Source organism: Denticeps clupeoides, chromosome 12 (genome assembly GCF_900700375.1).
Source record: "Denticeps clupeoides chromosome 12, fDenClu1.1, whole genome shotgun sequence".
NCBI classification, from domain to species: domain Eukaryota; kingdom Metazoa; phylum Chordata; class Actinopteri; order Clupeiformes; family Denticipitidae; genus Denticeps; species Denticeps clupeoides.
This window is the reverse complement of record NC_041718.1, coordinates 20,743,378-20,759,977: the sequence shown is the minus strand read 5'-3', so window position 1 is coordinate 20,759,977 and position 16,600 is coordinate 20,743,378. Positions and strand designations below refer to the sequence as shown.

The 16,600-nt window shown below is 46.3% G+C and overlaps 2 protein-coding genes across 3 annotated transcripts; one reads left to right on the top strand and one right to left on the bottom strand.

Moving 5' to 3' along the window:
- Positions 1–7,933: 7,933 nt before the first annotated feature.
- On the top strand, positions 7,934–10,189 carry LOC114800476 (acidic mammalian chitinase-like). Its single transcript, XM_028997899.1, has 11 exons — positions 7,934–7,958; positions 8,039–8,068; positions 8,160–8,361; positions 8,471–8,527; positions 8,592–8,757; positions 8,839–8,963; positions 9,041–9,164; positions 9,251–9,436; positions 9,520–9,642; positions 9,739–9,877; positions 9,957–10,189. The coding sequence occupies exons 1-11, from the start codon at positions 7,934–7,936 to the stop codon at positions 10,187–10,189; spliced, it is 1,410 nt and encodes a 469-aa protein (XP_028853732.1).
- Positions 10,190–10,329: 140 nt separating this feature from the next.
- On the bottom strand, positions 10,330–15,444 carry slc6a14 (solute carrier family 6 member 14). 2 transcript variants are annotated; one of them, XM_028997511.1, is made up of 14 exons: positions 15,210–15,436; positions 14,274–14,436; positions 14,057–14,188; positions 13,816–13,971; positions 13,623–13,716; positions 13,401–13,533; positions 12,748–12,888; positions 12,431–12,659; positions 11,906–12,031; positions 11,709–11,827; positions 11,365–11,464; positions 11,181–11,290; positions 10,933–11,100; positions 10,330–10,838 (listed from the first exon to the last, which is right to left on the bottom strand). In XM_028997511.1, the coding sequence occupies exons 1-14, from the start codon at positions 15,273–15,275 to the stop codon at positions 10,689–10,691; spliced, it is 1,887 nt and encodes a 628-aa protein (XP_028853344.1). In that variant the 5' UTR covers positions 15,276–15,436; the 3' UTR covers positions 10,330–10,688. The 2 variants fall into 2 exon arrangements, with proteins under 2 accessions (XP_028853344.1, XP_028853343.1); XM_028997510.1 differs by having other exon boundaries at positions 13,623–13,971; positions 15,210–15,444.
- Between the last annotated feature and the right edge of the window lie 1,156 nt (positions 15,445–16,600).

Below are 16,600 nucleotides of genomic sequence, written 5' to 3'. Positions count from 1 at the left end.
ATCGCATAGCTGCCAACTGTGCTGTGGCACAAGGAATTCATTCCACATAACGCTCTAATTTCACTGGTCTGAAAGAAGTCAGCTTGACTCAGGACACGGCAGAGTCCGCATTTTACCAGGGCGCTGGTCCAAGCTCAACCAGCCACCATGTCCGAGCTTAATCCGCACCATGCTTGTTATTAGCTGTTAATAACTGTGGACAAAATGGCCTGAGAGGACAGAGAAGACTTTTTCTTTTTTTTTTTTTTATACTGTTGGCCGATCACATGAGCACCACATGACAGGAATTAAAGCAGCAGCAAGGGCAAGTTCTGCACACAGCCGTTACCCCGAAACACTCTAAAAGGAATGAACTGAGAAAATCATTATTAGAAACGTTACAAACATTTTTACTTGAGTTAAATGAACTTGACTAGCAGAGAGAAAGAACATTTCTGATCTCCACCCATGGTCACTGAAAGATGTTTGAATGCTTTAAGCTATGTCCACGCTTCCTTACAACTTGGTTCTCACATATTTGATCCCAGAGCCACACAGCATGTGTGAAACTTTATTAGGCACACCTTTCCAGTACCGTGGTGGACCCCCTTTTGCCTTCAGAACTGCCTTAATCCTTCGTGGGACAGATTCAACAAGGTACTGGAAACATTCCTCAGAGATATTGATCCATATTGACATGATAGCATCACGCAGTTCGTGCGGATTTGTCGGCTGCACATCTATGATGCGAATCTATAGTTCCACCACATCCCAAACGTGCTCTATTGGATTGAGATCAGGTGACTCAAGAGAGGCCATTTGACCATTTACATTTTCAGCATTTATCAGACGCCCTTATCCGGAGCGACTTACAATCAGTAGTTACAGGGACAGTCCCCCCCGGAGCAACTTAGGGTTAAGTGTCTTGCTCAGGGACACAATGGTAGTAAGTGGGATTTGAACCTGGTTCTTCATACTGGAACGATATGTGCTATATGTACTGAGTTCGTATTTGCTGATCGATCATTTACCACGTGAGCGCAACCCGACCCGACCTTGACTAAAACAATAAAAATTAAAAATTAAGCCCGGACCCGACCTGACGGAAAATGTTTACAGCTCCACTTGGTACGTCTGTGATCATTCCCTCTTTCCTTCTTTTGAAGCTCATTAGGAAGTGAGCTACTAATATTCATCTGACCTGTGACATGATCTGTGATGGAAAAATATACTGTGCAGAACCTGTTTATTACTGAATGCTTAGATACAGTCTGTTTTATATGGCCTGTCTGTAGGTGTTGCACGTATTAAAATATTAATCCCATCTTGTATTATGCAAGAGGAAAGAAAAGGCTTTCAGTAACAAAAGCCATTGCTGCTCTGTAAGTCTGAATAATAATTTAAAAAAAAGTGTTACTGTAAATTTCTTACATTATTTAAATTAGAATTCTGTTAATTAATCTTATGAAAGTACATTTTCTACCAACTTTATTGTTATTAATGAATGAATTGATCATTTTAATGTTGTGTTTGTATTTCTGTAAAATGAATATTGGGAAGTTTGCTGATGACCATTTGTTTATTTATGCATATGGACAACATTTATTTCTGTTACTTGCTTATTTTTTAATTCTGTCACATCCCCACCCCTGCACCTGGAGTCCCTGCTGAGATCTTCTCCTGGTCCAGGTTAAACCCTGACTTTTTTCTCTCTGTAGATCCTTCCAGTGCCTCCCTGTCTCCTGACTCTCATGACTACCATGCATCCATCACGACGCACATGCATCAATACATCTTTTACAAACCTGGACAAAGTGAATGTTTTATCCCTCCGTGCTAGAAGAATTCGTTTACAGTCCCGCAAGCGCTTCATTCCTTCAGATACTCACTGTGATGTGTGACCAGTGGTGGAGTCTTGACCCCAAAACTCCGAACAGTCAGAGTTCCCTCTGTCCAGCATCCAGCTGAGTCAGACCCATGGAGTTCAAATTCCAGTAAGGTGCGTAGAACCCTGGCGCTCACAAAACCACAGAGTCCAATAAAGCCAGCATGTCCGGCGGGAGCGGAGAGGAAGCAAGCGAGACCTGCACACTCAGAGTCTCACTGGATACAGGCTTCATTCGGTGTCACTTTGCCAATGCTCTGCAGAACGAATGATGCAGCTCAGGTCTGCGGCACCAATTTCCACAGCCGGCAAATGGGATCGCTGGCTCCGTTCCAGGGCTGAGTGAATTTTCTTCTGCCCGGAGTCTGGTTTTACCTCAACCATTAGAGCCGGAGACGCAGACTCTGTCTCCTCGCCACCTCAATCAGGAGAGCATCACACACTGGGCTCCGCTCTACACAATGTAGGAGAGATCAATAGCAAATAGGGATAGAGTTCAGGTAATACAGTTGCGTTCAGTTACGTTCACTAACCATATCAACCCTTTACAGCCTTTCCATCACAGTCTCTGGCTGACCAGGACTAGGCCAGGCCAAGTTTCACTAGCACTGGTCTGAGGGGAACTGAGGGGAACACACCACGTGACCTTCATTTAATGTTTGACCCTCTATATTCACTTCTATATTGCTATGACCTGCTTAGAGCTTCATCTATATAGTCACATATTATTTGCAGTTTTTTGGGCCTTGTACGCTTGTATTGACCCCGTTTAAACACTTTTCTATATAATGGGTTTTCGGTTTCAAAAAAACCTTAAAAGGTTGTCATCTGTACGGAGATGCAGAGAACATCTCACCTGTAGGTGGTGCTGGAACTCCCTGCTCTCCTTTTTAGGCGTCTAGTTCTCCTCCGAGGAGAGTTAAATATGTCATTGTTCTCCAGCCTCATCTTTTCATTAGAAATGTGCATCCTTGAGAGGATTTCTTGTAGTTGCTGCAGCACAACCACAAACCGCCATTGTATGACATGTGTGGGGTTAAAGGTCAGGTTGGGAGTTGGGCTAATTTCTCAAAAAAGAGAAATTCACTCTGGAAACCTGTTTTAGAAAATAAACACCGTCCCTATTTGAACGCAAGGCCAGATCGGATAGAAAGGTTCCCGTTTCAGAGAAAAAGTTTGTCATGTGGATGAAGCATCCAATATTCTGAACCCCCTGGATGAACTTATTTGGAAAACGTTCCGTGAAGCTGGTTCTTTGGTTAAAGCCTATACATCAGTCATCATTTCTGCAGTTTGTTGCACTCCAGCGGTTTAAAACTCTCACATAACCTTCATTTATCTGTGCATGATGATGCGGCCTGACTAACATGACAGGGTGTTTGTTGAAATCCCTTTTGTAAAATGGAACCGCTCAGTTTAATAGACTGAGAACGGCACCCTGGATCAAACCTTGTGGCTAAAGATATTTGCATCCATGCAAATCTGCAGCCTCCAGGGCCTTTATTCAGCTCTTGACTATCAAGCATCTACTGGCCCACGCACGGCATGTTCCAAAGATGTCTGACACCAGGAAGCAAATTAATTACGGGCTCTTGAGCGCAGGGCTAATTAACTCGTGGTTGTTTGACACTGGTGCCAGTGTGAAGTGGGAGTCGAGTACCGCACTCTCCGACAACCTGTGACCAAAGCTGGTATTTGCAACCGCAGAAGAACACAAGAAGAGTCAGTTCTTCAAAAGCAGCATGCGGCATACAGCAATAAAGATCTACCTGAAGTCTATGGAAGGACCAATCAAGCTGCGGTATGTCATGTGAGTGTTTCACTTCCGATTCTTTATTGGATCAACACCAGGTCAAAGGCCCATCTTTACACAAACCAGTGATGCCCAGTGACACGTTATGGACTAAAAGGCCAGCGATGGATGGTTTCACTGTGCAGCTGAGGTCCACGATTAGTAGAAAAGCCAGACTAAATTCTAAATCAGCAGCAAGAGGTCAAATGGGTGCATCTCCTGAGTCTGGCGAGATCCCATTTATCCCACTTTATCTCACCAAATCCAATCACAGAGTAATCGAGTGAATCCACTCTCATCTCCTACCTGGCTCGTACACAGTATAAATATAGATTACATGCCTATCTACACTGAGCCACCTAAAACAGAGTGTGTGTGTGTCTGTGTGTGTGTGTAGGATGGCAGGAGGCACTGTTATATTTCACCATCATGACAACTTATCAAGATATCATCATCATTATAAATCTGAATATAGAGTATTATGAGATACAATATATATATATATATATTTGCATAATTAACATTTTGGATTCCACAGACATTATACACATATAAAATGTGTAAATAACACATAATCAGTAATTTATCAATTTGGCAGATGCTGCAGCACCTTCAGGTAATGCTTTGTTATTATGCAGTAGACAGTAAAAGCAGTACACAGTAAATAACAGTGCAAATGTATTGGAGAGAGTATTGCAATATTAAAGAAACAATGCAAATGTACTGAAGTGAGTAGTGCAATAGTAAAAAATGGTGCCAATGTACTGAAACGAGTAGTGCAATTGCAAAAAAAATGCTGCAAATGTAGTAAAGAAAGTAGTGAAAAAGTAAAAAAACGGTGCAAATGAGCTGGATAGAGTAGTGCAATAGTAAAGAAACAATGCAAATTTACTGAAACGAGTAGTACAATTCTAAAAAACAGTGTAAATGAGCTGGAGAGAGTAGTGCAATTGTCAGGCCTCCAACAGGCGCCCCCTACTGTTTTACTTGAGGACTGCCTCTAAACAGGCTTTTCATATTTAGTTTTATTTAATTCACAGCCCCCCAAAAACAGAGCTCAGTGCAAATGTGCACTTTTCTACGACAAATGTGCACAACCTGAGGGCAGGGATGAAGTGATATTTTGATATTCCAGAGGAGTCTGATTCAGACCTGGATTTCAGCAATCAGCTGACCACTTCTTAGATGCAGTGTAATTCAATATGTAAAGCCATTAAACATAAAAAAAACCCCACAAGGTTAATCACAATTACCAAGTCTAAAGACCACCATGACCATTTCATAACATAAAACCCTCCCAGAGCTTTAAACTACATCTAAATAGCCATGTTCTGCAGAACGTGAAAGCATTTCGATGTACAAGTGCTGCCACAGTAACATCCTGCCCAGAGTGAGGCTGACAGGGTGGAGATCCATGCCAGGGAAGGACTCGGAGGACTCACCCAAATCTGCTCACTGATGTGAAGAGCGTCCGCTGCAGACCAGGACGGTGGCCGGAGAACACACACAGCCATGTGCCGCTGAGCTGATTTCACCACGGGGAGAGACTGTGAGGCAGGCATCAGCCAACCAGGGCCGAGTGAATAGCTGGGGACTGGGGGGGCCTGGCGGGATCGCTTTCACCCCTGCAGCCCCTCCGATCGAAGCGTGTGATTAGATGGGAGACCGATGGCGGCAGCGTCTGAGTATGATTTGGCTGGAGTGGCAACTGGAGATTATGGGATAAGAGGATGCCGCTAATGGAGGCATTTAAATACTGCAACTTCAGGTCTACTTAAGAAGCACAAACGATTGTGAAGGAGAACAGCAGTCATACTTATCATTTTGCTGGGAATCTGGGGAGCTGCTCATCATTTACACAAAACGTTAGATTGTGCATCTTCTACAATTAACTCATGGTGTAACCCTGGCCAGCTCTTAAGGAGCAGTTGCACGTGAAAACGGGGAGATCTGCTGAGTTTCTCGTGCCTGAATTTGATGCTTTTAGGGTCAGCTCAAATTTACACTGTTGTGGACAATTAAGCTGTGCTGTAATGGATCTGCATAAAAATTCACAAGTCGGCATCTCTGCGGAGCACTTAAAATAATTGCTGTGAGACAGAACATAATTCCTAACAGACCAGCACCTTGCTCCAGATGGTGTAGACATTGAGTGAGAGTAGAGCGCACCCCGGCGGTGAGAAGAAACACAGCAGCAAAATGCACCACAGAAGAAGCTTATTAATGTGAACATTAATGTGAACCTGGTTTTGGGTCGATCTGCATTTTGCACAACGAAATGCATGAGCAGCAAATAGCAGGAAAGTTCCATTGTCTTTTTCCTACTTTTTTCCCGTGAAAGGGGGTCCCTCTCTGATTCACTCCATTTCAACTTTTCCTCCATTTATTTCCCATTTGTTGGGGAAGTTGTGTTGGAAGTCTCTGGGCGGATAAATCTTGTCAAGAGGGACATAAATCAAAAACACAACGGACTGTCATTATAATGCACGTATTTAGTCCATAAGTCCGTATTTTGTCCAGTAGACTTTTAGTATTTAGTCCAGTAGATTTTCCTTAATAAGGTGTGTCTTCAACCATCGGACAGCCAGCCTGTGAAGGCTCTGTAACAGAAATGTAGCATGTGAATGTTAGAACTTTGTAGACAAGTGAAGGAATGCAAAGTCTAAATGCTAAATATTTATGCCAAGTTGAGCCTCGGTTTAATTTCTGTTTCCGACTGTGCATTATTGTCATTACTTGTACATTTGTTTAAAATTGTACTTATGGATATGACCTTCAGCATCGGATAACAGGTAGTGAGGTCACAGATGGAGACACAGGCACAAGATGTTTTATATCATTAAATGATATACCATCATTAAATATCATTAAATAACACACATTTTGGTCTTTTATGCATCTTTAAGAATAACCAGAAGCTATCATTTATTTACTGTTTGAAAAATAAATGCCTTCTATCATAAGCCATTCTTATACTATCAGTTTAACAGAGTCTGATTAAAAAAAAGCACTGATAGAGCTGATTAAATGTGCTGAGGGAAAAGTGTGTAAATAAATGACAGATACGGTGACACTCCAGGTCCCCTCTGAGGCCTGTGTGGCCTTCAAAAAAACTAAAGCCCTCAGTTAAATCTGGACTTAATTTACAGATGCAATGCAATTATGAAGAAACAGAATCCATATGTTTATTATGAAAGTGAGAAGTGAAAGTGAAGTGATTGTCATTGTGAAACACTGCAGCACAGCACACGGTTGCACGGTGCTGCACGGTCCTCTGTATTTAACCATCACAAAAATATATTATATTGCAGCATTTAACAGAATATTAGTCTGTAAAAACAGCTACACCTAAACTTTGGCAATGCAAATAAAATGTGTCCAGATCTAAACCGTTGGAAAACAGAACTTATGTCTCAGTCTATAAAAATATTTGTGATAAACTATCGCACGGTTTGTGTTTTGTAGCTTGTTATTTTGGTGAAAGAGTGTCTGGAAGCTCCGATTTGACACAGTGTTACCAGGAGGTCTTGTGAATGATTGGAATGCTGGAAACGTTCTTTTTATATGTTGATTACTTGTATCTCCGTGCACGGGGGGGAAAAAGGCTGAAGTTCTTAATCACTGAAATAAATATGTGAGCTATTTGCCCCCAGGTTTGCAAAAACCACGTGCGCAGGGCAACGCGGGCTGTCAGCAGTATTCATTTCACCCAATTTCATCCGTCGGAAGCCATGTCCTTCCAAACAAGAGCTGCCTTCACACATCCATCTAGAATTGGGCGATAAATGTTCGGCGACATTCTAAAGCATAGCCAGTGACGGTGTGAATATTTTACTTCTCAGCATGACACCTTACGGTGCAGTACTCCCTTTGTCCACAGTGCATTGTGGGAAATCGTTGGCTCATCTGCATGCCACCATGAGGAGCACAGGATACCTTCGGCCACCAGGGTTTATCGTTTTTATCACCGACCCACTTTATCAGCATCGCATTAGCCCAGCTTTTGCAAATTAAATGAAAGGTATCTGATCATAAAAATGCACCCTGGTTACAAACCATATTATATTTCTGAAGCTGAATGTGACAAGGTCACCTGAGTGCATTATAAAAAGCCCTGAACATTTTATCAGTTTAGCAAACACTGATTACTAGAAACGAGAGTTTGAATGTGCTGATGGGGACAGGATATTGTCTCAGTGGAGACGCTGAGATATGGTGAAGGTGGTCTGGGAGTATTTAAGGGGACCGAGGACCTTGCTGCGTTGTACAGAGACATCATGGGCAAGCTACTCATTTGTGTTGGTAAGAAGCTTCTGGATCCTCGGTGTGCAAAAAGAAAAGAATGTTAAAATTAAATGTAATGACCATCCTCTTCCCTACAGGACTGGCTCTCCTGCTGCATGCGCAGCTTGGTAAGCGCTTGGTTTCCGCTTCCTCTGTTCTGGTGCATAATTTTTTTGGTTGTGACTAAAGAGGAACATTGATTGTCCATCTTGAATCCAGGATCCACCTACCTTCTGTCCTGTTACTTCACCAACTGGGGACAGTACAGGCCTGGAGCAGGAAAGTACTTCCCAACTGATGTGGACCCATGTCTCTGCGACCACATGATCTACGCCTTCGCCGGAATGGACAACAACCAGATCAAGACCTATGAGTGGGACGATGAGAAACTCTACGGCGAGTTCCAGGCCCTTAAGAACCAGTGAGTCAAATCAAATCATTGTCCATCAAAACCATATAAATGTTCTTGCCTCAGCAGAGCAGCAAGCAAAAATCGTTTCATGGAGTAACGTAGTGGTTCAATTTCACAGGAACGGTAACCTGAAGACCCTTCTGGCCATCGGAGGCTGGAACTTTGGAACACAGAAGTGAGTAGAGCTCTATTAGTGTCCCCAGTCCCTGAACAAATTTTGACTCGACTCGTGCTCTAAGGTTCACTGCGATGGTGTCCACCGCCGCCAACCGCCAGACTTTCATCCAGTCCGTGATCCAGTTCCTGAGGCAGTACGAGTTTGATGGTCTGGACATCGACTGGGAGTACCCTGGCTCCCGTGGCAGCCCTGCTGTTGACAAGGAGCGCTACACTGTCCTTGTGCAGGTATGAGTCCAAATCTGTGGACATTTGCGACTACATCTGCTGTGATTGGACCCGCGAAAAACAATTTTTTGTGGTCGACAGGAGCTGATGGCTGCTTTCGTAGCTGAGGGCCAGAAGACCAACCGCCCACGTCTCCTCCTGACTGCAGCGGTGTCTGCTGGCAAGGGGACCATTGACTCTGGATACCAGATTGCCCAGATTGGCCAGTGGGTGCCTTTTGCAAAACAACTGCAGGGTTTTTGTCTGCCTAAACGGTAACACCATCGCTATTTCTCCTTCAAAGGGTCCTGGATTACTTCCACGTCATGACCTACGACTTCCATGGCTCCTGGGAACAGATCACTGGTGAGAACAGCCCACTGTACAAGGGCCCTAGTGACCAGGGTGACCTCATCTATTTCAATGTGGTGAGTGAAGAATCGCCACCTGACTACAGACAGACAGACAGACAGACAGGCAGGTCCCACCTGAACCTCAATTCCATCTCTTTAAGGACTATGCCATGAACTACTGGAAGAGCCAGGGTGCTCCTGCCCAGAAGCTGCTGGTGGGGTTCCCTACCTATGGGCACACCTTCAGGCTGACCAGTGCCTCCAACACCGGAGTCGGTGCTCCCGCCAGTGGCCCCGGACCCGCCGGCACCTACACCAGACAGGCTGGATTCTGGGCTTACTACGAGGTCCTTCAGTCCTCCGTTTGTTCTTCAGACGTGTCGCATTGTGTGGGCTGCAAATACCAAGGTTCTTCGCTCTTTCTTTTCAGATCTGTACCTTCCTGAAGCAGGGTGCTACGCCGGCCTGGGACACCACTCAGGACGTTCCCTACGCTTACAGCAGCGATATGATCTGGGTTGGTTATGACAACGTGAAGAGCTTCAACATCAAGGTGAGGTGTTCCGATCCCAGGTAAATCTTGCTTAACTGCAGGTGTGCGTGTGTGCAGAGAAATATTTCATTCATCTTCCCATCAATCCATATTCAGCTGGACTGGCTGAAGCAGAACCAGTTTGGAGGGGCCATGGTGTGGAGCCTGGACCTTGACGACTTCAGTGGGAATTTCTGCGGCCAGGGCAGATACCCCCTGATCAACACCATCAAGAGCAGCCTGGGAACCAGCCAATGTACGAGAGCAGGCAAATTCATGCATCGTCCACCAGCAAACCGCACAGTTCTCACCTTCTCCACGTTTCCTTCCACCAGCCTGCACCTCCCGCACCCAGCCCCTCCCACCAGTCACCCCCACACAGTCCTCCTCCGGCGGCGGCGGCAGCAGCGGAGGAAGCGGCTTCTGCGCCGGCAAGTCCAACGGACTGTACCCTGACCCCAAGAACAGCAACCAGTACTACCAGTGCTCCCAGGGCCAGACCTACCTCCAGCACTGCGCAGCAGGCCTGGTCTTCGACAGCTCCTGCTCCTGCTGCAACTGGGCCTGAGCCTGCCTGGAAAGTGAAATAAACCATTCCTGCAAGAAATACGCTCCTTCCGTAGATTGTTTTCTTTGTCTCCTAGAGAACCGGGCAGAACGTGTAATAAAATCTACTTAGTGAAACAGATGAAACCACGAAACCAAGTCTTGAGTAAAAGAAATGGTTTTATTAAACCTGTGGTACACGCAGGTGGGATGAAACAAAAATGTATATGAGCCGGTGAGGGTACAGAACAAGGGAAAAACTCAATTTATTTCATTTTTTGGCAAATACTGATTGCATATTGGCACAGGCTGGCAAAACTTTACAGACGAAAATTATAAAAAATTACACAAAACACAATGAACTGTACACTATTAACTATACTCAAAAATGGAATTTTATTGCTACAGTAATCCATCCACTCACGTTGTACGGAGACAGAGAGCAGAAACGTGTAGGCCTACACCCTGAGTATAAAAGTATAAAAATGAGCTCATATAAAATGATATCGATTGTTGTGCGCTTATGGACAAATGTCATTGTTTGCGATGACGAAGACGTCAGCGTGAAGCTCCACGGTGTCCCTCTTCCGCTGGCGACTGTACCGCTCCCCTCGGTGGCGGTCCAGGTACGGACCCCAGTCGTCCGTGGCGGTGCACGCCGCTTTCAAGCGCTGCGAAAAAAAACCACGAGCCAGTCGGCGTGAGTGTAAGTGCGTGCACCGAGGGGACGCTGTCTTATCTGTCTTATAACACCGCTCATCTGACCTGCCACAGGTTTCCTCTGGCCCCGAGGACCCTCCTCACGGCCACGGCGGGGATCCACATCAGGCAGAAGGTTATCATGCACCAGCCCAGAGAGAGGGCCCAGCTGGGGTACCCCACGGGGCCGTACGTCGGGGGGGTGAAGGTGTACCAGGACCAGGCCAGGATGACCTGGTTCGGCATCAGAACAGTCGCAGGTCATGACAAACAAGAGCGTCTGGCCGTGGTGACATTTAGCAGATTTTACATACAAGGAGAACGAGGGGCGTGAGAGCAAACCAGCAGATTCTCCACCACAGCCAGAAGAGGGCGCTCTTGGTCCCAATCATCATCTCGATGTCCTCGATGAAGCGATTCCCTCCTGTGAGACAGATGGTAGTTTACACAGTGAGACGCCACATTAACAGACTACCGAAGTTACCTTCCCACGTTTACCGTAAATGTAGAACAAGCCGATGAACTCCAAGAGCCCGGCCACCAGGAGCACCCATCCCGAGCAAAAATGGTCGATCAGTGTCACCCAATATATACCTGCCTGTTCAGAAAGAACAAGAATAATTCAGCTTCATAAAATTTTCTTTATTTCATGAATTGACAGCTCTGGAAAAAAAATAGAATTTACATTCAGGTTCACATGTAATGGATTTCAGCAGATGCCCTTTTCCATAGCGCCTTACATAGTTACAGGGAGAGTCCCCCTGGAGACACTCTGGGACACAATGTTAGTTAGTGGGGCTTGAACCTGTGTTCATAGGTGTGTGAGATGTTTGCTTCCCTACCCTTGTGATGCAAGGAAGGCCGAGCAGGAAGAGAACGATGCAAACGGAAGCGGTGACAAAACCACGCCCAGACTTCAGGATTGTTGGGAAGGAATCCTGGAGGCACGTCGAGATGACCTCTGTGGAAACATGTCAGGTGTCACGAGGAACAGTTGCGGAAAAGCTGCCGATTTCGCTGATGCTCCACGCTTTCCAACCTATGCTGGCGAACTGAGAGTCCAGGCCGAGCGTCAGCAGCATGAAGAAGAAGAGAACCGACCAGAGCGGGGCCACGGGCAGCTGAGACAGGGCATCAGGGTAGGCGATGAACGCCAAGCCGAAGCCTGCAGACACACAAGACATTTACATTTACATTTATGGTATTTATCAGACGCCCTTATCCAGAGTGACTTACAATCAGTATTTACAGGGACAGTCCCCCTGGAGACACTCAGGGTTAAGTGTCTTGCTCAGGGACACGATGGTAGTAAGTGGGGTTTGAACCTGGGTCTTCTGGTTCATAGGCGAGTGTGTTACCCACTAGGCCACTACCACCCATGTGGTACTACCTACCACAAGAGTCCAAAGCAGCTGCTGAGTATTCGCTCTTTTTTTCTCTCAGCACAAGGACGCGGGGGAATGTGGCCATTCCTGCCAACCTTGGCAGAGAGGAGGAATGCAACGCCGACCTTTCCCCGTTTATCTGCTCTCGCTACAATAACGCGCCAAGCGGAGCGCTTTACCTGCGTTCGCAACTTCGGACACGGGTTTCTGATACACGTGAGCCATGTGGCCCAGGATGGAGAAGATGGCGAAGCCAGCGAAGACGCTCGTGGCGCAGTTGGTGACGCAGACCACGATGGAGTCTTTGTAGCAGTTGTTGTGGAACTTGTTGTAGGAGGACAGGGCCGTGACTCCGCCCGACGCGATGGACAGCGAGAAGAAAATCTGGGTCGCAGCGTCCTTCCAGACCTAGACGGCCCGAAACAAACCAGACGGAGGTTTCAGGAGGAGGGAGGCCAGAACATTCACCGCGGTTCAGGAATTCACGCCGCCTCACCCCGGCCTCGCTGAGCTTGCTGAGGTCAGACTTGGTGCCGATGTAATATTCGATGCCGTCCAGCGCCCCTTCCAGCGTGAGCCCTCGGACGAGCAGGATGATCAGCACCACGTACGGGAAGATGGCCGTGAAGTACACCACCTGCAACGGGGGGAGCTCTTCCACATCAAGACACCATCCGACTGTCCATCCCATCACCACCCTGCCAGACGGCTCTCTGCAGAATCTATGCGCTTTAGACTGTAACTCATTATCTGATTTTACTTAATATTCATAACCACCTAGTGACGTCTCTGTCTTACGTTCTCCTCCTACATGAATATTTGACTGAGTTTTGGCCTTTTTTTGTACTATCCTTATTCCTCTTTATTCTATTTTATTTTACCCTCTATTCTGTACTATTTATTATCCAGCTTTTTTTTTTAGCTTTAACTATGCCAACTAGGCCAAAAACAGAGTGGTTTATGATCTGAAGACTTTTATTTTGACACGTCACAAAAAATACTAGTACTGGTGAAAATTCTTCAAATTGTGCATCGCTAGACTTTAGAAACGCAACTTTTTAGCATAAAATATTTTATGCATTTGTGCCAAAGCAGATATTAGCGAAAAAAACAAAAAAGAAATGCAGCTAATAAACAGGAGACGTGTACCTTGCCAGAGGACTTGATCCCTTTGAACAGCGCCGCTCCAATCAGAACCCAGGCGAGCAGGAGGCAGAGGGCGAGATGCCACAGCACCGGACCCGTCTCGTCCATGCCGGCCGAGCGCTGCAGGACCACCTCACTCAGAGACAGAGAAGGGACAAGATGGCAGACCAGCATGGCACGCACCACTTTCACAACAGCGCCCGCGCGAGCAGGGTGGCCTCTTACTCCCAGTACGCCTCGCTGGGGACCTTCAGGGTCCCTGTCACGTTGCAGACTGGCAGTGCCGCGCTGCCGCCGAAGACGCTTTCGTTGCACCGTCCTGCAAAAGAACCATCACACACACGCGCACAGAAGAGCTCAGGCCGTGCGAGAGTGACGCGGTAATAAATGAAAGGCCGGTGGGTCTCGTGCAACTGACCTCCTGGGGTCGAGGTGCAGTTCCAGGAGCCGGAGGAGCAGCTCCAGGGGAGGTGGCTCTGGAACGACACGAACAGGTAGTAGAGGCTGTAAGCGATGATGACGTTGTAGTAGATGGTCACCAGGGTGCTGACGAGCATCATAGCCACCCCGACCCCTGAGGAAATAGGAGCTCCGTGCAGTCAGCGGCGTCTCACCAGCAAACCTCCTGCCGGGGATTGGTCTGAACCGGCCGCGCTCACCTTGCAGCATGGGGACAGCTTTCCACACGTTGATCGGGCCCTGGCTGCAGAACTGTCCGAACGAGCTCTCCACGAAGAACAGAGGGATTCCCGCCACAGCCAGCATGATGGTGTACGGGATCAGAAACGCTCCTGCAGGAAGGTGGAGAGACTCACGCCTGCTCGGCCGCTCGGGACGTGGAAACTGACATTCGCTCCAAATCCCAGGTTCACTCACCGCCTCCGTTCTTGTAGGCCAGATAGGGGAACCTCCAGACGTTGCCCAGCCCAACGGCATAGCCGATCATGGACAGCATGTACTCCCTCTTGCTGCTCCAGTTGCCCCTCTCCACGTTCTCGTCCCCGCTGTCCGACGGGCAGCCCTTCTGGCTCTGATCATTCTTCCATGGAAAAGCAAGAAGAGAAGAGAAAGCAGAACTCTGTTCATCTCAGCAAGTTTGGTAAAGTAATGAAAACTCCCCGTGAGGGATCCACATCAGGCAGAAGGTTATCATGCACCAGCCCAGACAGAGGGTCCAGCTGGGGGTGTGAAGGTGTACCAGGACCAGGCGAGGATGGCAATGGTCAAAGACTCTGAGCTCTAATCTGTAGACTGGAAGCATGTAATTGCAAATCTTCGCTTTACTGTGTCCTGTCCTGTCGTTATTTATTAGAAGTATTTTAATTTAGAGCGTTTTTATTTATCTGTAACTTCTACTGTGATATTTTTATGAATGCACCATGCGGGGTGAAACAGTATTTCGATACGCTGTATTCTGTGTATATGGTAGTATCTTGACTTGACATCTTGACATCTCTACTCATCAACATTTTACCCTTTTAGAACTAGATAAAAATACTTTTGTCACATTGGGCTGGACATGGTGAGGAAGGAGGACGCATACGCACAACGTCACAGGACAGGGGTTTAATACATAACGCACGCAACAAGGGAACATCACCAGACAATAACCTGATGGCAAACAGACACAAACAGGACAGCTTTATGCATAATTATATAACTATACACAGGTGAACACGATCAGGGAACATTGCACAAGACTAACATGAAACTCTGGACCCGGAGTCACCCCTGCGGGACCGGATCATGACAACTTTGAATAAAACCGTGCTGGGAATGCAGCTCATTGTTTCATGTCATGCATTTATTTACCTGGACTGTGGGCTCGGTGCTGCTGAAGATCCGGTGGACGAAGCTGCTCCACAGGTGTTTCCTCATGGTCCAGGAGTCTCCAGGTCACTGTCTGCTGTTGTGGGGATGCTGGTCACAGAGCAGCTTTTATACAGTCCGCCCCCCTTAACCACACACACACACACACACACACACACTCAGAAGAAGACATTGCACTCTGCAGGAATGCCGGCCCGACTGACTGTATCTTTTTGGTCTCCTGTTCCGGAATACTTCTCAGCGCGGGTAAAACTTAGACAACTGCATATGGTACTAATTCTTTATAAGAGAGACATAGAAAGAAATAAAGAGCATGTGAGCTCATACTCATCATCGCTGACACGCGCCCTCATGTCATCGCCTGATTATAGGTGTGGTGCGTTGCTGAAGACACTAAGATGTGTGACACCATCGCTGACGTCCCCGTTTGGACACGGCCGCAGGATTATGGCGCGGAGACGTGGTCACATACTGACCTTGCGTCACGTTCCTGTGTTTTTCTGCACGCTGTTTGGCCGGTTTCTTCTTCTTTTTCACTAAATCAATACATTTCACCATTACACTAAACCCAGATATTACAATATATACAGTACATATATACAGTATATGCCAAAAGTTTGTGGAGTTATGTACTTAACAAAAAGTGGAGACCTGGTCTCCACAGTCACTGGACCTGAACCCAATCCAGATGGTTTGGGGTGAGCTGGACCAACAAGTGCTAAACACCTCTGGGAACTCCTTCAAGACTGTTGGAGAAGCATTTCAGGTGACGACCTCTTGAAGCTCATCGAGAGAATGCCAAGAGTGTGCAAAGCAGTAATCAGAGCAAATAAACTAGAATATAAAACATGTTTTCACTTATTTCACCTTTTTTTGTTAAGTACAGAACTCCACATGTGTTCATTTATAGTTTTGATGCCTTCAGCCTTCAGATGCCTGTACTGTATATCATAAAAGATGCATATTGAAAACTTCCTAAATGTCCTCATAGACATTTACACATTCTCATACTTTATTTTATCATATCTGTTCATTCCATATAAATAGTGAATTATGATTAATCATTTTTTCAGACAACACCGGTCAGGAGCGGTCATAAATATGACCGGTCCGGGACTCTAAACCTCTAAGCTGTGTGATTAGTCTTGTACGCCTGTTATTTTATATGCTTCCATGTAAACAGAAGGGACGTCACCTGAGTTTGAGTACGTACGGGTTCTGTACATAGATTCATAAATAAATGTTCATTTGACCTCTGGATACATTATATTGATGTTTTACCTTTTGTACCACTGTTTACATGCTGTATTATATCTGTATGCAGTATTTATTCTACATTAATATACACTGAATATGGAATATGAAGGCATTCA